Source organism: Ricinus communis, chromosome 8, assembly GCF_019578655.1.
Source record: "Ricinus communis isolate WT05 ecotype wild-type chromosome 8, ASM1957865v1, whole genome shotgun sequence".
In the NCBI taxonomy this organism is placed as follows: domain Eukaryota; kingdom Viridiplantae; phylum Streptophyta; class Magnoliopsida; order Malpighiales; family Euphorbiaceae; genus Ricinus; species Ricinus communis.
In genome coordinates this window covers 6258722-6285443 of record NC_063263.1, presented here as the reverse complement: position 1 = coordinate 6285443, position 26722 = coordinate 6258722, and the positions used below count along the sequence as shown (strand labels likewise).

At 27.8% G+C, this 26722-nt stretch overlaps 3 protein-coding genes and 1 long non-coding RNA gene across 4 annotated transcripts; 2 read left to right on the top strand and 2 right to left on the bottom strand.

Moving 5' to 3' along the window:
* Positions 1–2691: 2691 nt before the first annotated feature.
* On the bottom strand, positions 2692–3617 carry LOC8258900 (FCS-Like Zinc finger 17). Its single transcript, XM_002533958.4, has 2 exons — positions 3252–3617; positions 2692–3097 (listed from the first exon to the last, which is right to left on the bottom strand). Exons 1-2 carry the CDS (start codon positions 3497–3499, stop codon positions 2878–2880), a joined length of 468 nt encoding a protein of 155 aa, XP_002534004.1. The 5' UTR covers positions 3500–3617; the 3' UTR covers positions 2692–2877.
* Positions 3618–4206: 589 nt separating this feature from the next.
* On the top strand, positions 4207–5086 carry LOC125370999. The gene is made up of 2 exons (XR_007217153.1): positions 4207–4410; positions 4555–5086. It is a non-coding gene; the product is annotated as an uncharacterized LOC125370999 (long non-coding RNA).
* Positions 5087–14174: 9088 nt separating this feature from the next.
* On the top strand, positions 14175–14776 carry LOC112536872 (protein SENESCENCE-ASSOCIATED GENE 21, mitochondrial). Its single transcript, XM_025159762.2, has 2 exons — positions 14175–14328; positions 14411–14776. The coding sequence occupies exons 1-2, from the start codon at positions 14291–14293 to the stop codon at positions 14646–14648; spliced, it is 276 nt and encodes a 91-aa protein (XP_025015530.1). The 5' UTR covers positions 14175–14290; the 3' UTR covers positions 14649–14776.
* Positions 14777–14857: 81 nt separating this feature from the next.
* Positions 14858–21959, bottom strand: LOC8276560 (methylthioribose-1-phosphate isomerase). The gene is made up of 8 exons (XM_002532908.4): positions 21683–21959; positions 21225–21461; positions 20801–20905; positions 16831–17283; positions 16369–16521; positions 16127–16268; positions 15461–15702; positions 14858–15266 (listed from the first exon to the last, which is right to left on the bottom strand). Exons 1-8 carry the CDS (start codon positions 21920–21922, stop codon positions 15060–15062), a joined length of 1779 nt encoding a protein of 592 aa, XP_002532954.2. The 5' UTR covers positions 21923–21959; the 3' UTR covers positions 14858–15059.
* Positions 21960–26722: the final 4763 nt, after the last annotated feature.

Genomic DNA, 26722 nt, shown 5'->3' with positions numbered 1-26722 from the left:
TTGAGGTAGTGAGGTTATCGAGTCCTAGGCCTATGAGCACCTGATCACACCCCACTAGGAATTAAGATAGTTCTTCTCCTAGTTATCCAGTGAAAACTTCAAACATTTAAACCGTGCATGGCAATGAAGATGGAAGAGAAAGAGGAAGATGAAGGGAAGGGAAGGTATTGTAAAGGAAAGGAAAGAAAAAAGAAAATATTTATTTTATTATATATGATTACATAAAAAAAATTATTAAGGAAAAAAGAGGAGAATTAGTTAATTTTAAATTTTATTATTATAATTATAGAGATAAAAATATTAATTAATTAAATTTTAAAAAATTATAAATTTAAATTTTTAAAATTTAAATTAAAATGTAATCAAATTCTATAAAGAAAATGATTCCTTTTCAATCTCTTTCTTTTTTAAGAAATTTTATCTGTCAAATACAATTGAAACTAATTATCTATCTATTCACTTGATTTCCTCTTAGATTACCTTCTATCTATGCATAGTGTTAAGGAATGAACTTGCTCTAAACCCAAATCATTAGGAGAGTGTACGGCAGGAGCTTCTTGCCGCAGTTGATCAACTTGCTTCCTGGTATACCGGGTGACCCTTTTAGTGTTTGCCAACTATTTTATCTTCTAAAACTTTAACTGTTCTAAGATCAATGGAGTTGGTCCATCTAAGCAAGGAAGCCATTTTCTGTCAATTTCAATATTATGAGTATTATTTCTAAAAGTATCCAAAGTCTTCTTGCCATCAGCTGCCCCATGATTTGAGGATTTTGCTTTATCCAAAGTTTAAAAATTTTCAACTTTCTGGCCAGGAGAGAACTGAATAGAGTTAAAGGTGTATAGACCATGGCAATGTAACAGTAATGTGGCTGCTTGTAGAAAACTACTACAAGTATTGAAGATGAAGTTCCTCAACATTGCATACCATGTATACCAAGTTATTGGCTCGCTATTTCCTTGCTTATGAGTTTTGCTTTTAGCAGGTAAAGTCACGTTGTTATGGTGTTAAGCTTGCTCCGTTGATGACCAAACCATTCACAAAGAATATATAAATTGACTTGAGTTAAAAGAAATCTTTATTAAATTTGTTATTTTAAAAAATTAAATTTAAACAAGCACTTTTGATTTTACCGAATTATAATCATAAGATGTGATATAATTACTCGATCAAATAATTTTACTTTATTTTTTACATATGTATATATATAGCATGCTGAAATACCTGAGGCACTAAAAAAATTCCAGTTCTTTACCAAAACTATTGATATAACATTAGTATGATGTAATTATTTTTGTCGTTTTTTTAATTTTGTATAATGTGATTAGCTGAATTAAAAAAAGGTTTAATTTTACTTACTCAGCACTCTTATGAGCCTAAGTTGGTAAGATATGCTTAAATGTATTATATTTTTAAGAGTTTAGATGTTTAATTAAAAAAGAAATTGCCACATTAAAATTAGTAAAAAATTAAACAGATTATGTAATTATTTCATTAAAAATTACAAATATCATCATATTCTCATAATTTAACTTTTATTCTTATAATTCATTATTTGAGTTACCAAATTTATTTCAGTATGAATTTAAATATCGTTAAAATATTTTTGTACTTACTGTTTTATTTTTTAATTATTTCTTCAATTAATAAAAAAAATAAAATGGTAGAATAATAAATAAAAATAAAAATTCTTTTATGCCATCAGAAAGATATCATCTAACAATTCTTGTTTGATGATCATTTCAATATCTGATAAAAAATATATTCCTTGATTATATTTTATCTATTCAACAGATTTAGTAACGAGTATAACGTGCCGTTGTTCCTGAGCTCAACCTCCACTTTAGAAATGAAATTCGATGGAAGCCCAAGCCGAGGTTAGAGCATCGATATTTACGATCAAATAGAAGCATCTGAACTGGACAGAATGCCAAACTAAAAGAAACAAAGAGTAAAAGAAGCAAAATATCTTTTGGGGGATTGGCCATTAAAGATTGTCAGTGCTGTTTTCCAACTAAGACTCTCACTCACTCACAATAAGGGCTAGCGGATAAGAATGACAGTGGCAGGAAGGAATCAGACTTGATACCCATCTTATGAAATGAAGGCAAAAAGCATAATTGGCCCTGAACTTTACCACTTTTTAGACTTAGATCCATTAAGTCTAAATCAGTGTATTTAGGCTCTTTAACTTCCCAATTTGATGTATTCCTCGCAACCCTAACTAAATAGATATTTGTGCGTGTTTGGCCCCTTGCTACTTAAGTCACTTGAATCATATTTTAAGCAATAATAACAAATCATATTCTCTCTTCCCTTCTTTGTCTTTCTCTCTTTTATTCTTTTCTTTTTCAATCTCTTTCTCAAAATAGAAAGAAATAATAAAAAATTATAGATATAGTGAAAGAGCTAACCCCTCACTTACTCTCTCAAACCCCTTTAATTTTAAATTTTACTAATTTAACTTCGATATTATTTTAGTTCAATTTTTATTTTGAACTATTTTTAATCATTTTTATATATTATTATATTTTTAATCATTTTTATCCATTTTTATTTAGTTTTATATAATCTTTATGATATTAAATATATAAAAGAGTTATCATATATTAAAATAATAATAGAGAAATCTCAGAGAATAAATTAGTAAAATTTAGAATGAAACAACACATTCGGGAAAAAGAAAAAAGAAAAGGAAAAGGGGACAAATGTTAGATATATATCACTTTTTATCTGTTGCTATGACATAATATTAGTGCAAAATGGCCAACAAAAGATATCCCCACTAGTCATTTTCTTGTCTCCTTTACATTATCTCATTGAATATCTGTTTAGTCCGGTCAGAGAAAAAGAACCAGAGGAGAAGTGGGTTAACTATCAGACTATTGCCCAGTGCTTTTTTTGATGATCATCTATAACTGGCTTATGTCTTCGGCGGATCTCTTCTAGGATTAGGCGAGTTTCATGCCTGCCAGCAGAACTGCAGTGCCTGTTATAAGATTTTCTCATTTGCACTGTTGATGCTTCTAATTCTCTCATTTCATCCAAAACGATTTGCCTGTTTCTGCATTCTATGCTGCAAAAGCCTTGGTCACCTCTGCCAAATTCAAAAACATTAAGATCTTTGATTTAGATCGAGGAAACTGAAGTAAGTATGTTATTTATGAATTCTGATATTGGAATCAAGAACCACGTTTCAAGATTTGCAAGTCAAGAAAATGATGAACATAAGTAGTCAAAAGAATTATTACCTATACATGTAGATATCCTTGTCTAGGCTCAAGTTCTTGTTACATAAGTGACAAGTCTTGAGATAGCAAGATTCAGTGGACTGATGATGAGGACGACGATGACGATGATGAGGTGCTTTTCTCATTGCAGATTTTGTAACAACATTTGATTTTGATTTTCCTTCTGATACATGCACAAGTGTTTGCAACCCAACAAGTACCATTAATCCTTTCTCTGAGCTTTCTCGGGAGCTGTAACCTCTTAGCATTTTGAAAGGACTCCTGAAATCCCAATTGTAGAAGAAGAGAAGGAGAGAGTTTATGGAATTTTTCTTTTTTCTTAAATATAGAGAGTTTGTGGAACTGCTGAGTGATCAAGAAGTGGATATATATCTATATTATATAGAGAGATATAAAAGGGTATATCTGAGCCACATAGAACAACAAGGTTCAAATAATTATTTATTCTTTTTTATTGGTATATTTGTTGTTTTTAGTGCGACTCACATGCTTCAAGTTTTTGGCTTATACTAATATTTAATTTACCGCGTGAATTAATTTTTTCTAAAGTGGTTTTTCAAAAATTATAGTAAATAGTAAAGGACAAAAGGTATTTGGTGCATATGGTAAATGAATATTTAATATCAATGGTTGAATTAAATGAAAAGCTATTAATAAAATATTTAGCAATAGATGGAGATAAACACGTGGCTATTTGATAAGACTGAACTTCATGGAAACTTTTCAGACTTTCATCTGTTTATGACCCACAAAATAATAATAAAAATCTTTACCTTTTGTTGTGTCGAATACGATATGAGAAACGTGGAAATTGTGAAAGAATTGACAGACTTTCTCCTGGCTGTAAGAAAGGGAAATATATGTTGGCCGCTTTTATATATAGGTCAGATAGTCGGTCCAGTAATGTATATATTCTTTTATAATTTTAGAAGTATTTTTATATTATCTATGAATCTATACAAGACTATAAATGATAAAAGTATTTAATCATTGGTATCTTCCTATTGGTCCAATTCTTGTTTGTAACTCAACAGTCTGGCATTTTCATGTAGAAGAGCAGATTAACGAGAAGAAAACCTATATCTTCATATTAATTTGCTGATGAACTCTGACCCATCAATAGACTTGGCTAATTGTAATTGGAAAGATGTTTGTAACGGTAATCTCTTCCCAAAACTTTACCATTTCTCTTATGTACTCTAAACATCTAATGGACAATCGTTTTTGTTCCATATATGGAGACGTTGATTATTATTCTTCTGTAATTATAACCAGGCAGTTCCTTTTCCTGTCTCCTTCTTAGGGTATTGGCCAGATAGCAGAGGCTTCTCCTCTTTTCATTCATGGTGGGCTAGTTTAAAATAATTCATTTCAATAATTAATAATGCATCATTTCATTTGCGTATACGTTGTTCTTCTCTATTTAGGGCATTTGGAGAAGCCCGTAATGTTGCTACGACTGAAGGCAGTACAAGGGAAATTTTTTTGAAAGCGCAGGTCAAGGAACCCAGCTCAGACTGTCCTGACAACACTATAAATGCAAGCTACTGCTCAATGGACTCCTCCACAGAAAGACGTATTAAAAAATTCAATTCGGATGCAGCGTCAAAACCAGGGTCAGTTGATGTTCGTAGAAACTGGAGAGGTACCAAATTTGATAGATGGCTCGTGCTGGAGAATATCAGTATTGTCCATTTTGTTAGCAGAGGCGCATGCTCTTCTTATGGAAGTAAAACTTTTGCAACAAAATGCAGAGGCTCAAAGCTTGTTTACTTATAAAAATCTACAGTCAGTTTTTTAAAATAAATTTCAAATGAATAAATTAGTTGATACTATTATTTTGTTAACATTTCTTGGAAATGGTTCCCCTTTTAACTCTATTTCTCATCCATTTATTAGAGTCCATAACGCTTCATTTAAATTTATCTAATAACTTAATTGTTTTTAAAGCCAAGAATATAATTGCTTTTCTTTTGCACGAAATCCAAAATAAATATTTTAGTATGAGACATTAAATTCCTCTAGTGTCAACAATTTTGATAAATTAGAGAATTGAAATGAATTTTTTTTAAGGAAAAAGATATAAATCTTCATTAAATTTAATTTAGAATTAAATCTTGAAACGAGAATGAAAAGAATAATTTATTCAAGAAGTACATAAAATGAATTCTTACTTGAAAAGAAAAAAATTGTCTTCAATGTTCTTCAACAGCATTGATCAAAAACTTATTAATAGTCGTTGAATTAAAATATAGACTATTTGATTTTTTAATGAACTTAGATAATAATTACCTATAAAAAGAAAGATTGAAAAGAACCCACACATATAATGGGGATGAACACAACTTTCATAAAACAATTGGTAGATATAAATCTAATTATTTAATAGTTGTTATATAAATAATAATGGATTAAGAACAAATATTGTTGAACTCATTTGAAAGAAATATTAACCATCTAACAGTAAACCTTAAAATAAATAAATTGAAGAAATGTGAACTTGAGGGAGCCACTCCATTCTCATATTTCTAATATTTATGTTTCTCTATGTATCAAATTCTATTTGTTATGTTAATTTTTGTTTTTTTGTTTTTTTCTTTCTTTCCTTTGAAAGTTTGATTCTTTGAATTAACTTTCTGCAAAATGTATATTTCACGTTCCAAAATTCAGGATTTAAACATCCAACTGCAGAAAAACGTTTTTCATGCAATATTGTGTGTTTAATACAGTGGGAACTGTTTCTTTTGCTTTGACATCTGTTGTGGTAAAAGTGCACTTATCCTTTTCTTTTTCTTGCCTAACTTCCCCTACTATGCCACCGGCCATGAGAAACAATATGATATTGGACGCCAGTGATGCATGCATGGATGAAAAAAAAAATATATTAATGCTGTGTTTTTTTCTTATTCCCGCAATGGAATGTAGTATATAACCTAAATATGCAATGTTATTAAAATTATAATGCAGTCATGTAATAATTACTCTATTAAAATATATATATAGTATTGAGTAACCATACTCTTTAGTTAATATTTACTTTATTTATAATAGTTGATATAGAAAAAATATTAAATAAATAATTTAAAATTTATTAATTTTTAAGATATTGTCAACTGACAGAGTCAGTAATCGGTCGGCAGAATTTAGTCATCGATTGCGGATCTGGTCATTGGTTGATAGAATCTGGTCATTCGTCACCAATCTTTGAAATCTGATCAATAGACGATGATGGTTGGTGATGGTTTAATATAGTGATTAATTACCGATCACTATAAATTAATATGAGCGATAATAGTTGGCAGTGGTTGAATGTATTTTAATTATATTAATAAAAAATTAAAATTGAAATAAATATAAATATATCATAAGTACTTATGATTACATGTATTTTTATGTATTGAAATTATATTAAATTAAAAAAAATAATTGCATGATGTATTTATTACTATATTATATCAAAAAAATTTGCTATTATCATACAAAATATTGAAACATTATCTTATTATATCCTACCAAAAGTGTACTAAATTTTTAAGTTAGAGTGAATCTTAGGCTTCCTTTATTTATTACATGAACAATGACTTACTATTTTGAAACATGTATTGACTGTTAGTTTGGTTATATGCAAAAAAACCTATAAGAAAATTATTTGCTAGTGTTTCATAGGTTCTAAAACAAACTTTATTTTTCTTTAACGAAAAAAGACTTTATTTTCTATTAAAAAAATATTTAAATATTTAAAATTTATTGAAATTTTATATTTTTAATTTTAAAAAAATCAGATCAATATAACAATTAAAATTGTTTTAGGTGACCGGCGCTAGCAGCGGATCAGCGGAAGTAGCCAAAGATAATTATTAGTAGTTTTATTTAGCTAATATATAATTAATATAAATTATGTGAGTTATTATATTTAGATTTTTTTGAAAAAATAGCTCTGTAAAATCTGAAAAATAGAAAAAAGCAATGAAAAATCATTTTTCTTAAAAATAACTTATATTTTCTTTATCTAGAGAAGTTTGGTTTTTTTTTTTTCCAACTTTAAAATTCTTTTCACTTTCAGCATTTTCAAGGAATAAAATTCATGAATTTAAAATCTAAAGAAATTTATTTTTCAAGAAATAAACACTAATTTTCAAAAGAAAATAAAAAAATATTTTCGTGAAACAAACGAACATATCTTCAATTTTAAATTGAATTCTCTATTTTTCTTTAAAAAAGAAAAACAAGTATTGGACCAGCGGCCTACAGACGGAGGTCCATACACATTGTCTAAGGTCTGTTGTAAAACATTAACAACATGTTCATTTTTGGGCTTGTTATTCTTACCCTTTTATTTTACAAAATTTTAGAATTCTTTTTCATAATTTTCAAAAATATAAAATAACTATAAAGATATTTATAAAATTGCTGGTAATAAGAAAAATAAAAACAGAATTTTTTTTTATAAAAATACCATAAAACAAAAAAGTATATGTCGAATATACTTTGAAGAAAAATATAGATGTTTAGTATACTTTCTGACAGATAATGAATCTAAAATACAATAAATTTTGTAAAATATTATTGTATTTTATTTGATTTTGTGATATTAGTGATGAATAAATAAATCTAAAAGGTATTTTTTTCTGATTTAAAGATTTACAGATGTGTTGAGAATATCATATCTAAAAAATGAGATATATTGCTATAAGGTGAAAATGAATCTAAAAAGTATATTAATTCTTGTGTAATATTTTTATATTTTATTTAATGTTATGATATTAGTGATGAATAAATAAATAAATAAATTTAGAAGGTATTTTTTTATTTAAAAATTTGGAGATATATTGAGAATATCATATCTGAGAAATGAGATAAATTGTTATAAGGTGAAAATATTAGTATATGTTGAGTATATATTAAAGAAAAAAATTATATATCTAGTATACTTTTGACATAAACTAAATAAAGTATAACGTTGATTTTTAATTATATTTATGGTTAAATATTAAGGATATAAAATATCAATTTCTTTCAATATTAAAATTTAAATAAATAATTTAATCACTATTTATAATATTTGTAACTTTTTAAAGCTAAAAAGAATGGAAACATTAATAAAATAAAAATAAATAACAGCAAAGGGCATTATATTTAACTAAAAATAATATATATTAAATATATTTTAGGTATTTTAACATTTTATAAATAAAATAAAATTCAAATTCAAAAAAAGTTAAAAAGCAAAAGGTATACGATTGCAAAATAATAGTATATTTTCAGTATTTGAAATTTCTTAAAATGAAATAGAATTCAACTCAGAAAGTGTTCAACAGCAAACAAACAGTATATATTTGCTTAAATATGGTATATATTAAATATCTGAAACTAATTTTAAAAAAAAAATATAATTTTAAAAATTAAAAAGAACAAAAAAAATTTTATAATTATCTTAAAAAATGGTAAATGGTAAAATTTTCTTAAGATTTTATTTATACAGTTTTTCCAAATTTTGTTTATACTATATTCTCAAAAAATGTTGTTTACGGTTTCTTTTTGTTTATATAATTTTATATTTTTTAAACTCGTAAAGAAACAGATATTAAAATATCATTATTAAACGAGAGTTAAATAAAATAGACTTTATTTTATTTTATATTTATGTGTTGAATTGAAGATATTACAAGTATTTATAACAACTAATGCATTTGATGACAATGAAAAGGTGGATTATGATAAAACAGAATTAATGTTGTCATAACTTTATGAGGAAAAAAATGTTAAAATGAATGCCCAAAAACATACCATTTGCTTAAAATATACTAAATTTATACTAATAATATATAAAAATATACTAAAATATAACTGAAAATACATAAAAAATAAAAAAGAATGAAAACAAAAGAAAAGATTTAAGAATACTATAAAGGATAGTTTTGTAGCTATAGAGATTCTATGATAATGAAAATATAGATAAGGATGAGGGATTAATATGATGTTATCATAATTAAAAAAAGAAAAATAATATTTAAAAAATACCATAATACAGTTTCAAAAAGAAATATATTAATAAAACTTTTCCAGCTTTATAACTGTATAAATACAAATTTGTAGTCCATTTCTTATTTGTATGTAAATTTTATTTTTTTTAGATTTCTGTATAAATATCTAACTTTTATACTCCTAAATTCAAGGTTATGCATAAAACCAATAATTTTACCATTGTATTATTCATCTAAATATGAACATACACATTCTTTGAAAATCTAAAAACTATAGCTAATTGAAACATTAAAAATGACAACATATCTAATAACAATCTCATCAGTAATTTATCAATGCACAACAACAAACAAGAAAACCAAAGATCATAAACTTCTTGAAGATAGATTCATTAATTCTTCAATTCCGCATCCAGTTTTAAAGATATATTTAATTGATTTTATGTTAGTTTAAATCTTATTAAATTAAAATTTGTTAAAATGAGTACATTACATAATCGTTTAAAAATTTAGATATCATAGAAGATGAATATTTAATTTCAAAACTCATATTTATAGAAAACTAAGAAATTAAATCTATTCTAAAAATATCCTAAAGAGAAAATATATATCAAATATATATAAGCATATCATAAGTATAACTTTTTTCTTAATTTAGTAAATTTAAATTATATTGTGTTTATTTGATATATATCTTTTAAATTTGTATATTGATTATTATATTAATATAAATATATATAAAAGGAATATATCAATTATATATTATATAGAAAAAGTAATCTTTTTATAAACAATTTTAAAGATATAGAGTAAATAATATATACTAAATATATAGTATTATGATTTTTACTGAATTTTATAATTTAAATTTTAAAACCATTTTTTATATATATTTTTTTAAATAGATAGTAATAGAATACTTATTTTTAAACCACAATAGATATTCTCATATCAAAAGATAATATTTTTTTCAAACTTTATGACTAATATTATATAATATATACTTCAAATATATTATAAGTATACAAAAGGTATTATCAAAATATGCTATAATTATATTCAAATAAATTCATACATTTAATATTAAATAAAAAAATAGAAAAAATGGGTTTAATAACCATAAAAAGATTAGCAAAAAACATAAAATCTGAAAAGCACATTATAAAAGTAAATAATAAATATATAAAAAAGGTACATCATATTATTGGTTTTTTAATCTGAAGGGCTTATAAATGTACATGTCATTGATCTTTAAGCCTTTCGGCCTTTTCTGAACTCCTATCCAATTGATTGATACTAAATTATGCTCCATCAATTCTGTGTGGATCCAAATCCAAGAGAGTCAAAATGCACGTTTTGTTAACTAAAGAAACAAATGCAAGCATTTACTGCATTTTAAATCTGGACGTGAAAAAGAAACTAGAGTCACATTTCCACCTAAAAAATAAACATATTTCACATACATTTTACTTGTTGCGTTTTAAAAATTGCATAGTAAGACATGGACAAATTTTAATAAGCTAGACGAATAAGTTAGGCAATTGATGCACGTATGTTAATAAAAATTAAAAATAGATAACAATTAAAAAAAAATCTAAATTTTTAAATCAGATACATAAAGATATCAAGATAAAAAAATTCTGCGCTCCTCGTTTAATCGATTAGTAATTAGGAATTAAAACGATTGAATATGAGAGCGAAGTGAAAATTAAAACTACAAAATTTTCACTGAAAAGATTGAACTGTGTGGGTGGTATTTAGAGACTTTGTTGTTGGTAAACAATACATTTGCACAAGGTAAGTTAAGCTTCATAAGTCATTTTTGTTGCTTATTTTGGTATCTAGAGATGCAATAAGAGGTTTTTAAAAGCTATAAAAATTATTAAAGTAAGCTTTTTATTTTTTAATAAGCATATATAATGGTTTTTTGGTTAATAAATGGTTGAATAAGGATTTTTTTTTTATTTAACAAATTATTTTAAGAATTTTTTAAGTATTTCACTGATAGTAATGTCAGAGACAAATATAAAAACCAGAGGAGTGAAATAATATATAAATGGAGAAAGGAGCATAATTAGGTATTCTAAACCAAGAAACTTTGAGCAGGCATCTAAAGTTGTCAGGTGAGGCCTTTTATTAATATTTTTAAAAAAGAAGTTCAAACCAAATATTACACCGAAAAACCAAATCAATTTGATTGTTCCTATCCTGTCAGGCATGGTTTTAGAAGATGAGATCCGATATGATTCTGAACCAAACCAGTCCAGGGGCCAGGGCTAATATTCATGTTAATCTAATTGCATATTCTTCTTTTTTACATCCGGTCCACTCTATTATAATTACTATATTTAATGAATTAAAAATATTAATTTATTAAATTTATAAAAGGCAGAAGTTATAATATATTTTGAGATTATTCATACTTTAAGATAATTTCATAATTGATTGTACATTTCTTTAGGAAATAATTTTTTCACTTTATTTCATTCTTCGGCGGCACATTTGTAAAATAAATTTTCTTTAAATTTGATCAATTTTAATTTTTTTTTTAATGTTTGATAACTTATAAAATTTAGAGTCTAAATAAACACTAAGGAAAAAAGATATATACATATATAAAATCTTTTTTTTTTCCTAATAACTAATAATGATAAAAACTGTATTTTCAAAATTTCATTATTTGTTAAAGAATATAATAATTATTATTATTTAATAAGAGACGGAATTGATTTTTAAAATCTTAATAATTATTTAATCATCAAACTAAATATAAGAGGGTGGATTGTATATAATTAATAGTATAAGAAAGAATCAAATAGGTGGCACAAACAGAACCCAAATCCAAGAATAATTAATGAAATTCTTCTAATGCTAGAGACAGAACAATAAGATCTGTAGTGGCAATACCTTAAGAATAATTAATGAGATTTCCAGTTGTGAATTAATCATATTCAAAGTTATTGCCACTACAAAGTATTAAACTTATACCTTCATAAATAAAATTCCAAATATTATTATCATCAGTTTCGGATTTATCAAAGAATTTTTCTAAAATATATATCTTACTAGATGGGATAATTATATTTATTTAAATACTTTAAAATAAGGGAAAGTTCTTGTATCATGAAACCTATAATTTTTTTTCTTTTTTTCCAAATTGATTGATAAAATAAAAATCTAAGATCAGATGCCAATTCCCATTTCAATACGTGGGCGTTTGGATTAACATTGAGAGAATAATTTGGGCTTTAAGCAAATTGCTTGAAGAATAATGAGGCAGCAAAGGGATGTTGGAACCCAGAATCTTAACTCTGAGGAGATCTTTTGGGGTCAATTTCACAAATCATTTTCTACAGTCATAAGGCATGTGTGTGTGTGTTTTCTTTTTCTTACTAATTAATAAACTTTAGGCCATTTTCTTGTATTCCTCCTCTTGTTTTTGACTTCTCTGGATCATGCAAAGCAATCAAGAGAGGATATGAATAAATTTCATTTTCCTTTAGAAACATTTAGAATTATTCTGGCAGCGTAGATGTGATAGTTTCCCGCCGACTGTTTATTAGAGCATTTAGATTTTAGTTATTTAGTTACTTTAATACTTTAATTTTTAATTTAATTGAATAAATATTTTTGGAATCTCTAAAAGTAGAGACACATACTGATTTTAAATTTAAACAGACTCAGTTGTTTTTCCCTCTGGAATATTAATTTGGTATTACAGCAGAAAATGTTGAGTAGAAATCATTACAAATTATTTTGGAGTAAATTAACATGATGAAGTTAGAAAAACTCATAAACAGCAAAACACCACTTTCAAACTATTTTCTAACAGCAATAATATATATATATATATATATACACACTAAATAGGTGAATAACATATAGATTGAAACAATGTTTATTTTGAGTTGATGAAAGAATTAGTTGGAAAAATAAATAATTAAATTTTATAAAATCTTTTTAGAAATAGAAAATTATAAAAATAAGAGTTAAATTTTTTATGAAATTTCTTTTTTAAAACCAAAAGATTTTTTTTACTCTCTAAATATATTTCAAATCCTTTAATTAATTTCTATATCAATAGAATAAGAACAAGTCGATGAAATTAAAACTTAGCTTTTTAAAATTTATTTATCAAGAAATTTAAATATTAAACTATATTTTTTTAATTACATTGACTTTTAAAATGTAAGAGAATTAATACAATAAACAAAATATATAGAAAGCAATTTATATATTGCATAAATATAAAAACTAAATCTAATTAATAAAATTTTGACCGAAGAATCTTTTAGTATAAAATTATAAAAAATAAAAATAAAAAGATATGATTCTTAAATATTAAATGATAACTAGTTCAATGCGGCAAAATGCAAAACATAGAGTTATTGCCCCTAATCTTGATTAGAATAGGAAAGTAGATGTCAGAAAAAGAAAGTACGAATAAAAGTTTCCAAACGGGACCTTAGAATTTCTTATTCTGTTTTGTGTTTATGGTAAGTTTGCTTTTTCTTTTCTTAAATGACATGTTGGAAAATAAGTTATGCAAATTGTATGGCTCTATGTATGTCTGTCACTTGAGCTTTGATTGATAGTCTACATGAACAGAAACCAAACTTTAGACAATTCAGTCAAGTGGCATAAGACCTGATATACACAACAACTTGGTGGAATTTTTCTTTTTTATTTATTGTAAAATAAAACTAGTGGTCTGGCTTGCCTTCTATATACTAAAGAAAAAAAAGAACATCCTGTTCATAGATACCCTATGTCATTACGACTTCAAAAATGTTCAATCATCTTCCCTTTTTTTTAAATGATAATAATAATAATAAATAGATAATTACGTAGGAATCCAAAAATTGGATATTTTCGAAATATTATTTTTCCATAACAGGAATCAGAGATGTTCTCAAACTTTAAATTTCCAAGAGCAACTAGGACTCTTTGGAACCCTATAAAACAAGCCCTCCTGACAAAACTCTTACTCAAGAAAGCCCTAGCACATTGTTCCTGTATCCTAACTTCTCTATATCTCTTTCCTTCCTGCCAGACATGGTCAAGCTTCAAATCAGTAACTTTCTGCTTCTCAGGTTGGTTTTCAATATTTATTTTAATTGGGTTGATGAATCTTGATGAAACACATTAACTAATACTGTAGCGCTTGTATTGCAGTAAACGATCATATGCAGTCGCAACAGAAAGTCTAAACGTGCAGCCACTTCTATCGGTGATGAGAAAGGCACAAGAATTGGCAGCAGAAGAGTTGGCAGAGAAGAAGGTGAAGGACGAGACCTTTTGGATGAGAGATCCAAAGACTGGCAATTGGATTCCTGAGAGTCATTTTGGTGAGATTGATGCTGCAGATTTGAGACGAAAGTTCCTCTCGAGAAAGGAGAAAATTCTAGATTGACTCAACTTTAATTGGCATAACACATTAGGGCTATGCAAGTTCTATTTGTCTCTCTCATCTGCTTGTTTAATTTCTCTCTCTTCATAATCAACTCAATGAATAAGAAAATTTGCATAGTTCTACCAAAATGGGCTAAAGTTCTTTGGTGCGTGTATGATCTAACAAGGCTCTCCTCACATCATACCTGGGCCGCTATGCAAATGCTATCATTTTGCTATCAATAATAAGGATGGATTTAACTGCCCATCCATAAAATGCACAAGTGCAATTGGATTCAAATTTGTCAACAGAATACAACGCATTCGTATAGATTATGTCTAAAACTATAATAGGGATCAGTTTCTATCAACATAAAATTTAAAAATATTAAATTCAGGTTCAAGCATGACTAAAGTATAGCCGAAAAAATTACTACAAGTATAGCTGAATCAATTCATCACTAACAACAGATGGAGTGAGTACGCCAAGGTCTGTAAAGAGCAATGTCAGATATTGAGGAGGAGTGTAATCCCTGGCAGATGTCTCAACCTCCACCTTTGATGGAATGGGTACACCAAAATCAATCGGGCGTAATGCAGGAGCCAAGTCTTTCTGATCTAATGGATAAAGGCGAGCAAACTGCAAAGCAGAGAATCCATATATAACTCTTCATCAAATTGACAAAACAGATCAATGAACTTATTTCAAATAGCCTATACAGCAATGTTTTAGACAAGCCAGTGGTAGTTATTAAGCAAGTTAACCGAGTGCTTTATGCAAAGGAACATAAATTATTACTATATATCTCATCCTAAATACAAAACTCAGCATACCTTATAGCTTTCAGCAGCCACATAAACAGGTTTATTCATGCTGTGTGCCACTAGGGCAATCTGATATGTTCCCATCATGTTAATTATACCTCCACTTTCAACGACTCCATCTGCTCCAACAATAACCATGTCTACTTCATCCATAGTATATGCCACAGCAGAGTCTATTAGAAGTTTCACAGGAACATCAAGCTTGGCCAACTCATTGGACAACCTTAATCCTGTCCTATCAGGCCTTCCCTCTGCACTTTTAGAAGCATAGAAAAGTTAGCAGTGAGGGAGGACAGAAGGCAAGAGAAAGAAAAGAGCAATCTGTCAATTGACCCTAAATTTAAAAGCTATAGTAGAAAAATCAATTCATCAAAACCAGAAGACACCAAGTGTTTTAGTTAAACATCATAGTTAACAAATGATCATAAATTCATAACTTATTAATGATTGTACAATGAGAAATAGCGATTTTTTAATTTGTCACATTTGATACCTGAAATGACACAGACAATATGCAATGCATAGATATAACAGGTGAGCTAACTTTAGATAGAATGAAAGCTAATACCAGACACACATATTGACAAAGACTAGAACTTAGGCTTACATGATAAATAATTACTAAACCAGTTCAGGCATTCTTCAATAAAGATGACAGATTGTTCTGAAACAAACCTGTGCAAAACACTCGAAAAAGCTTCTTATTTTGTGCAGCTGTCTTCAGGACTTCCAACACGACTCTAGAGAAACCATGAACCAAAATAGTACAACCATCAAAAATGAAATCCTGACTAAGCATCGCTATAATTCTACGAGCCTGCAACATAAAAGCAGCAATACTTTGTAACGTAAAAGGAAGAAATATCCCCACTAACAAAATAACGACATAATTGACCTTTAATTAACTAAAGCAATACCTTGTAAGATATCTCTCCAAATTTCTCTGCGCGTTCAATCAAACGAGATTTAGCTGAATTAAAATCCTCATACTCCAAGGCTGAAGTTCTAGTTACATAGCGCATAAACAAATCACACCCTGCTGTCAATGAGATAGAGGTCGTATCCCATGCCTCCACAAGACAACATACAAGTGTTAATGATCACCTCAATTCTCAAAAGTAACAAATAAATCACTAGCATCAATTCTGTCTAAATAACCTTTCAATTATATAACTTAAACCTCTAGTATAAATAAACCAATTTCATTTTCAATTAAATTCATTGCACTCTGAGTACAAATAACCCAATTTTATGGTTTAAGCTTCTAATTGGACAACGAATTTCAATTTTTACAAACACAACTGCTCACCAAAATGTAGTATTTTAATTGATAGAACATAATTAAATCAATTAAAATTGAAAAGAAAAAATGCACTAACTTTAAGCGAATCGGAAGCCTTTTTAAGTTCAATTTCAAGCTCCATCATGGTAGTAGCCTCACTATTTCCAATAACAGCAGCAAGCGCTCTAATCGCAGCAACAGCTTCCGCTAAATCCGGTTGTTTTCTCCAATTATTAAACTCATCAATCACACTAAACGCTTTTCCGGCAACTCTGACCTCATTTACAGGCGCCACCACATCCTCCGGCTGGCCGCCGACGGCTGCCTGCGCCTGAGCCAGCCAGTCGCTCGTAACGACGCCATGGTGAGCGGCGCGTGTCTGATAATAGGCGGAGACGTTAGAATTAGCGTGAGGGTTAGGGTTTTGAAGAGTATCGGCCATGGAAGATAGAGGTGGAGAAGAAGAAGGGAGAGTTAGGGTTTCTGGGTTTGCTTGTACGGTGTCGTTCTGTCGTTTGTCGAGAATGAAAGAGGCTGATCTCCACCACATCTCATGTGTCTTTAGAAAAAGAAATTAGAAGGTACTAATTGGTGCGTCACTTTCTCGAGAAAATTTAAGAGAATCGGGTTTTTTTTCCCCAGAGAGAGTATGTTCATTTTTTCTTGCTGATGTGGTAATTAGAGTGTATTAAGCGTAAATTTATGAAATTAATATATCGTCCTACGGACATAAGTACGATGTCGTTTTGATAATAATTAATCAAAGATGACAATATCAATTTGCCATGTACTATTAATCAACGTGTGTTATATATTCTAATCTATAACCTATATAAAAAGAAATTTATCATCTTAAAATTAGATTTTATATAATAATGAAAAGATTTAATTGTCAAAAAAAAAATTTAGTACTAAATATTTATTATTTATTATTATATTTAGATACAGTTCTTAAATTTTTAATTTTTATATTTTATTTTAATATCAATTTTAATGCTAGATTTTAATAAAGTTATTTATCAAATTTACGGATATAGTATGAATTCTAATAGTAATAAGAAAAGGTTGAGTCAATACTATAATTGTTGGCTCATTCTAATACTTAAACATTATTATTTATACTATAATTAAGAGGAAAAAATAACACTTGCCTCTTTCTTACTAATTTATTTTATAATATATATAATATATATATGTAGTAGTCGGTGAATCAATAAATCACGCTAGGCAGCCAGCTTCGAATGACTAACTGCAATTTAAAGTCTGCCACTTTGTGGACAACAGTGGAGGTTGGAATTGGAGTATGCTTTCCGCATTGCTCCCAGCTCATATTCAATTTAACTTCTACCTTCCCCCTAGCGATGATAGAGGGTGTGACTTAATGTATTGGGGGGCTAGCAAGAGTGGAAAATTCTCCACGAAATCTACTTATAAGCTGGTAGCTAAAGAGAATTGGGAGGTTAAGCAAAGGTTATAGGATTTAATTAGGCGGTGGAATGGTCCCCAAAGAATTTGCGTGTTGCTCTGGCTTGTGGCTCAAGGCATGCTGCTGACCAATGATGAAATCGTGCGGTGTCATCTTTCTCAGGACCCGAGTTATTCCCGTCGTGAAGCTGCAAAGGAGGATGTATTCCATGCTATTAGAGACTGCCCTTTTGCTAAAAGGATATGGAATAAATTCCTCCCTCATGATTTTATGCCTTGGTTTTATACATCTGATGGCTTAGGTTCAACTTGCAGGTTACCAAATCTATGTCGGATGGCGCGAGCTGGAGTCACTACTTTGGCATTGCATGCTAGCAACTTTGGATGTGGCGCAGCGACGTTGTGGTGGGTGATTGTTCTCTACAAGATGTACCAATGGCTGATGATATCCATAGGAGGGTTCAAGAACTAGACATTGTCCATCGCATGAACTCGCTTCTTTCTCACAAACCTGACAGACGCGACGTACTAATTGGTTGGTCAGCGCCTCCATTTGGTTGGTTAAAACTTAATAGCGATGGCGCTGTTAAAAGGAACAGGAATTCATTTGCTGGAGGAGTGATCCACAACTATGAAGGAAGATGGATTAAAGGGTTCTCCATGAATATAGGCAAGTGTTCAGTTTTTGCAACCGAGCTATGAGGGGTGTATCAGGGTCTGGTCATAGCGTAGAGACTAGGTATTCGCCGGATCATTGTCGAGATAGACAATAAGAGATTGTTGCTAGTATCAAAGGAGAGCATTGTAACTGCTTAAGCAACATGCCTTTTATTGGAAGTACTCAGAATCTTATCCGAAAGGATTGGAGTGTCCAAATCCACCATGTATACAGAGAGGCTAATGGCGTGGCTGATAGTCTTGCATCCCTGGTTGGAACCTTCCTTTTGGTGTCCATGAGTTCTCCTATGTGCCCTACCAAGTCAGAGACATTATGTAGTAGGACATTATAGGGACATTCTTTTTTAGGCGGATTCCTATCAGTGTTTGAGCTCATGCTCCGTTTTTCTTTCAAAAAAAATTTAAGATTTTTTTTTTAAGAAAAAATTATTACACGTCAATATTTCTTTAATCATTTAATGGTAAGAATTTCATTATTAATTAAATTACAATTAAAAAGAGTTTTACATTACAAATCGAAATTTAAAGTCTTTCTGCAATACAAAGGGCAAAAGTTAGAGACTGTCGTCCAAATATACCTTAGGACATGTAATAGATATTATGGTATTACTTACACTACCTGTACGTGACCAATCAGTAAAAGTTCATAATGGTATTATTATTATAGATAAAACGTAGTGGATTTCACATGCATGGCTATGTTAGAAAACTTCCATGTGATGCCACGTGCCTGATGAGTGAATATCAATTAGAGGTGAAAGAACTTAGGTTTCAATATATATGTGGTGATAAGGAGCCCTTTGACGTTTTTCCATGTGAATAAAAATCTCATAAAATTTAGTCCAATAATTCATCCTCTCTTTTTGCTTTTCCTTTTTCTTTGTTGAGGGAGACCAATAATTCATCCTTGGATCTCCCTCTTAAATCCAGACATATAAAAGAATCTTAATATAAGAAATATAAATTTAAGAAAAAAAAATAATAATAATATCCATTTTTAGTTAAATTTTTAATTATTTTATTTTATATTTTTATTATGTTAAAATATTAAAATATAATTTTTTTAGTTTTTTTTTAAAATTACGGTTTTAGTTATTTCTTTTGTTACATTTAGTAAAATAAAAAGAAATAAAAAAATAACTATATTATAAATTTTAAAAAATTAAAAAAATAATATTTTTTAAAAAAACTTTTTTATTGATTTTAAATATTTCTAAAAAATTTCTGAATTTAGAAGAACATCGTTGGATCCAAGATTTAACATAGGACTTCACTTTAGTATGGATTAGGGTTCAATATCAATCTAGAGAATTTGATTCTTCTTTACAAGTAAAAAAAGAAAAATTCAAGTTTACAAATTAAAATATATATCCACCGTATATAGATACAATTTGCTTTTAATTGAAAAAGTTCTAATGCAACAAAATTTAAAAAAGAAAGTTGCATGTCATCAGTAACGCAAATAAAAAATACGGTTGTGTAGTCTTCATTTTTTTTTTTTAAATGTCAACTTTGTTACTTAAAGGCATGACTTAGATCACTTCTACCAACAAAATTTTAAGGTTTTATTTTGTTTTAATGATGCCAAATACATCATTATTTCAATTAAAGTAAATAAGTTTTAGTTGGGTTAGTTTGACTCAAATATAAGTTTCTCCCTTTCAATTGTATTAATTAATAATATTGGCATCTTACTGTATTAATTTGGAGTTGAACGAAACTATACAATCCTAAATAATAATAAAATCAATAACAATATGAAGAATGAAAATTTGAACTAGCAAAACCATGTATATAACACACAACACCTCATCAACAAATTCACACATCGTTGCATACATGTGTGTATGTATATATATATATATATATATATATAAGGGAAAGATTTTCTGAACTAGTTTGTACATCAAACTCCTATTACTTTCAGAAAACTTTCAAATTTTACTCTTGATGAGATTGTAGACAACAAGTAGCCCCATGATTAGAGAATGATCGATAGATGGCTCCACCACCATTGTCAATACATCTTCACCCAACACGACCCCACTTCCTGATTGCTTTCTCTTCACCTGTTATTAAATTAACGTACTTTACATCAATACCAATGAGCAGCATTCTTTGCAGTTGAAACAATCAGATAATGTCAAATTATTCGAACTAAAGTTTAATGAATTAGAATGCTACAGCAACGAGTGATTTTTAAAAAAGAAAATTGATGTGCCACATAATATTAACTAAAAATTGATATACTAAAGAGAAAATTCAACTATCGCCTTGGATTAGTGATTGTATAAATTAAGGTGATTTGAAAGACAAATATTTGAAAGGAGACCAGCAAATAGACTGATTAGAGGGATGATTACTCTAATTAAGGAAACATTAGCTTACCTCTGCAATGAGTATCCCAGAAATATCAACAATCTTGCATATTGACTTCCCAGTCCAGCCACTTACTATATTATACTGAGCTGATGGTTGATCCTTGTCTAACCCCACAATTACACTACATGCCAATCCCCCTCTTAATAGCCTGAAAGGTCTTCTTACTTGAAAAACTGGCTTCGTCTCGTTAATTTTTGCATCAATGGATCGATACCCCTCCCAGCAACCCCACAGCTTTAATTTCTATACAGACAAGAAAATTGAATAAAGCATGTTAGTTGTTGAACAAAATGATGCTATAATAAAGTCTACTAAATTAACATTCTTTCACCAGTTGGATGTAGTTGAATAAGTACTATAACCGTCTCCAAAGCTGCAAAATCTCGAGTTTGAACTTTAGCCCAAGTCAATTAACTAATACGATAAAATGAATAAAATAAAATAATTATCATTCTCTTGTTTACCTTTCTTAGTATAGTGAATAGCACCTCGCCTTTAAAATCCATGAGATGAACTTCGTTTCTACGCTTACAATTGTAATTATCGACACGATAGACGACAAGGCCGTTCGAATCGAAGACAGTGCAACCCTTGCCATTGAGAACTAGAGACTTCATCCATATTGTAAAAGTTTCTTGTTTAGAAGTGAAGTAACAAGGAGGAGCTGAAGAAGGAACAAGCGCTTGAGGATGTATCTTTGACATGTCTTGAGCTCTATAAGGAAAGTTTAGTTTAGTTTCTAAATTTTGAACATCTCAAGAGCTTTTAAATGCTTAAATAGAGAGTGAGTAAAGAACATATTATTATAACACAAGTTGGAATTAGGCAAAGGGTTACTTCAGTCAAGTTAGGCCTCAATTATGCCAATTTTGCCAAATTCTTAGACGTTATTTTTTCTTTCATTTTTTAGGAAAAGTGTGCAGGTTCAGGACCCATGAAGCTTAAATTATTTGCCTTGTGTACGAACTATGCTAACCCTAGTTGGCCTATATTTTGATTTAATTTGGTCACTTTCGATCCGTACAACAATTCACTTGCTATTTATAATATTTGGTCTCTTTCCTTATACAAATCCACTTGCTAACGTATAATATCTTATTGTTATAATTATCCAATATCGATTCTAAAATTAAAGTAAATTGGATCGTTATGGAATTCGTTGCGTACTCCTAAAATTCATATTTATTATTTCGACTGTATACAATAATTGTAAATTTAAAAAAAAAAAAAAGATAATATAACTTATATAGTGAGCTTATCTTTTAATTTTGGTCTCTGTGGGCATATTAATTCAGTTGCTAATTATAAATTTCTTTCGTTTGAGAGCCAGAATTAGAGTGAACTGGGTATACTGTAAACAACTACTAATTCCTAGTTCCTTTCATCTCTTCTTCTTCTTTTTTTTTTTTACAAAATTTAAAAGAAAAGGAAAAAAGAAAAAAGAAAAATCCTGACCACATATGAAATTGAAAATAAAATGCCAACTTGGGGAAACAGTTGTTGTTGTATACATTGGCCGGTTCTTGAAAAGATTAAAGAAAGATATCATGATGTGCAATCAGCAACGATTTTATATAGCAAAAATGTTAATGTTATTCGTTATTGTTATATGAAACAAATGGAACCTTATCACTTTAGACCATGTCATATACAACTGTGCCAAACTCGAGATTTCATCAGGTTTTCCACACCAAATCCTCTGTAGTGTATTCCAGATTACGCACTTCCAATGCTCAAGCCTTTCCTTAATTTCGTTTCTTTTTCCTGCATCCACCTTGGCAGTTAATGATGTGTTAGGTTGAGTTAGTCATCCAACCAGTCGACATCCCGATCACCGGTTCAGTAGATTGAACCGTCAATCTGAATATTCTAATATATTTTCTTAAATTTCTTACATTTATAAAAAAAGAAATCAACTTAAATCAATTTAATCGGTCTAAACATTTAATTAACTAATAAAATCTGATTAAAACCAATACGGCCAAATTAGACCGAACTGGTTTCTATTGAAACCGTGCCAAAATATCTAAATATATATGTTAAATGCATTTTAGTGGATATGTGACTAGTCTATCAAATGCTTTAAGCTAAAAACCAACTTGCTGGCTACAATTAAATATTAACCTCGACAAAGTCGTCTCTTCCCTTCTTCTTTTTTTCTTATTTCTCTTATTTTTATAAGAATTTCAGTTTTTAGATCGGTAGTGGTCTACTTTCTTTTCTTTTATATTTAATTAGTATAAATATTAATCTTTCTGAAAAATTTTATGGTTCTATATTATAAGAATGTCATTTTTCTATAAGAATTTATGATATTTTATTATAGAAGTATTGAATCTCTTTTAATGGGAGCAGTGAAAAGAAATTAAAAGATTTAATATGATTTTCAAACAACTGGATTCGTCAAATGACACTTATAAAATCAATATGTGACTTATTAAGTACAACGTTTTTTTTTTAAATTGCAATTTACTATTTCGTCAATAGGAATAATAATTATTATAAATAATTGCTTTCTTAATAGTCAATACTTATTTTTTTATATTTTATATTAAAATGTAATTATTTATCATGGTTACTTAAATATTCATATTTCTTCTTTAAATAGGTTAAACTCATTGAATTAATAGCGAACATCAACTCCAATTAATGGTTAAAAAATATGAACTAATAGTGACATGGTTTCACTGTCGGATTAGATTTAGTGCTATTTAACATCTAATTCACACATGTCTTCCTCTCTCTTCACATATATTTATGATGGGCGGCTTTGGAATTACTACCAGTTGCTAGAGACCTTTTATAATATTGAATTAATTTGTCTGCTTTCAAAGTTTAGGTTATTTTTGTAGCAAATGGATTGTTAATTGTTATTATATTGACCCTTTAGGCTCTTTTTGTGCTTGGATAAGTAAGAGAGTCTTAGTGGAGGTGAGTTTGCTTGCCTCATCTAATTAGTTTTTGCTATTTTTATTATATTAAAAATGATTCCTCTCCATATATATAAGTTATAAGGATTGAGAGATTTTAGATCAACTTTTTCTGTAAAATTCATAAATTTAATTGTATTTGATTTAATTATAAAATAAATTTTGTACCTTTTAAATATAGCATGTAATTCTTAAGTTTTAAAATCTTATAAATGTAATTTAATATTCAGCTTAATTTTAGCCTTTAGTGAAATTACCAGTTAAAATCCATTAAAATGGTTATAATTTTAGAGATAGTAATAAAAAATTAATCGAGTTAGTATTGAAATTGTCGATTCATTCCATAATAAAAAACAGTATCATTTAAGTGAATAAATAAATAATTTAACAACAAAGATTTTTTTCTAATGTTTTATTTATTTTTATGAAAGTTCGAAAGTTGTTAATTCATTATATGTATCTTAAGAATTAAAATTTAATTTTTAATTAAATCCATAGATTATAGAATCTCACCGTCCAAATAATTATAAATATATTTTTATTATTTAAAAATATTTATAATACATATATTTCATGCTGTAAAAGTATTACTTTTTTATATTAGATCAAATTTTATTTATGAATGTAAAAAATAACTATTTTTTATTTTTTATTGGACGAAAATGAATAAATTATATAAATTTAACAGGTGAGATAAGTAATTTATATAGGAAGTAGCTGAGTCATTCCCACCACGAAATATAGACGTGTAGGTTTCATTTGTTGAAAGGTATTATAATTGGGCGGGCCATGATTTGGCGCGACAAAGCCCTTCATGTGGGTTTCTGTTATAAATCAAATTTTCTAACCCAAGCTGGATTAACTTCCGAGAAAATTGCACTATTTACCTAATTTTTCAAAAATAACTTTAGATTTTTTTATTTTTTATTTTTTTAAAATTATTTTAAATTATTTTTATAAATATCTTTTTATTTTTGCTAATATTTTTTTAAAATTAATTTTAAATACTTAATGTATGTTATATTTTGTTATTTATATCATTTTATTGTTGAATATTTGAATTAAATCTAATTTGGTTTTAAAAAATTTCAGATATATAAAGTATACTATCAATTAGCAAATGTACACCATTTTTAGATTTATATTTTTATTTCATTTGCAAGAAGTTGAGATAGTTAATGCGTACTTAATATATTAGACATATATATTTTTAATATATACAAAATATATATATTTTTACTGTGTAACAATTTATCTTATTTTTTATATATAATATTATTAATATATTCATCACTAATATCATAAAATGTAATCATATTTTACAAAAATTAACATGTTTTAGATTTTTTATCTGTATATATATATTTACTTTTTCATTTAAAAAATTAATTCAATAATTTCATTTTAAAATATTTTACAAATAAAATTTTATTTTTATATATTCTTATTGTTAGCAATTTTTATAGATATTTCTATAATTATTTTATGTCTCTGTGACATTTTTAAAACAAACCTTTTAACTTTCTAATGGTGCAGCCCAAGCTCAATTGATATCTAACAAATTTCTGTTGGAAATTTTATTAGTGTTTCACTCAATTGGCAAGCAGACATCTTTATTTAAAGACTTTTGATCTTAAAAATTAAGATATATTTTTTTAGTGTGTGATTTTCTTTTTTAATGCACAAATAATTTGTAATATAAAAGAATCAGTATAAATAAATATTAGATGAAATCTGTTATTTCAACCAATTGCCAGCTAGTTTCCACTTTTGCTTTTATTTTTATTTGTTTTAATAAAAAAGAAAAACAGATCCCAGTCGTATTATTTGTACATATTATACAACCTTAGAAGGCCGATAAATGTCAAGGCAGTCACACGCGGACGATGGATCGCCTATCTAAAATGCCTAAAATTAAAATCTACATTTATATATATAGAAATTAAAATATGTTTGGCTGCATAATAGAAACCTCGCTGCCTTTCATTTTTATTCTCTTTATATGTGTAGTGTGTATTTTTATTTTTTTATATTAAAATATACTTATTAATTCAATATTAATATTTAAGAAAATAAAACTTGTATGGCTACAATAATAATAACATTAGCAAATCCTACAAGAAACTTACTTTTATTTTTTAATCATCAATACAATTCATGATTCTTATCCTAGTTCATCTTCATCCTTTATTTTATTTTTCAGGAAAATTATACATATAGTTAAAGTATATTAACAGAAATTAATATTAAAATTCATAACATATAAATTTATCAGAATACACTAAGGACTCAAATTGCATCCATCCAAAGTCAAAACATATTGATCCTAATTAATCAATGCTTTAAAATGATAAATAAATAAAAAATAACTACACTCTATTATTGCTATTAATAATCAACAATCATCTTTTTAAAATATCATTTCATTATATAAAATAATAAAATATCATTTAATAAATCGGTAAATTATATTATAAATATAATCATTATCTGACAATATCGTCTACCATATAAATAAAATAAATTCTTATTTTAGATGAAAAAGTTCACCCTTAATAGCTAATTAGCATTACC

Bases quoted from the DNA above. Each gene is read 5' to 3' on its own strand.
- LOC112536872 (XM_025159762.2), top strand. From the start codon at position 14,291: ATGGTCAAGCTTCAAATCAGTAACTTTCTGCTTCTCAG. The intron at 14,329-14,410 runs GTTGGTTTTCAA...CTTGTATTGCAG, and splicing joins AGTAACTTTCTGCTTCTCAG to TAAACGATCATATGCAGTCG.
- LOC8258900 (XM_002533958.4), bottom strand. From the start codon at position 3,499: ATGCTAAGAGGTTACAGCTCCCGAGAAAGCTCAGAGAAAGGATTAATG. The intron at 3,098-3,251 runs GTAATAATTCTT...TGAATTTGGCAG, and splicing joins AAGGATATCTACATGTATAG to AGGTGACCAAGGCTTTTGCA.
- LOC8276560 (XM_002532908.4), bottom strand. From the start codon at position 21,922: ATGTCAAAGATACATCCTCAAGCGCTTGTTCCTTCTTCAGCTCCTCCT. The intron at 20,906-21,224 runs GTAAGCTAATGT...ATTTAATAACAG, and splicing joins CTGGGATACTCATTGCAGAG to GTGAAGAGAAAGCAATCAGG. The intron at 15,703-16,126 runs GTTTGTTTCAGA...CTAAAAGTGCAG, and splicing joins TTTTCGAGTGTTTTGCACAG to AGGGAAGGCCTGATAGGACA.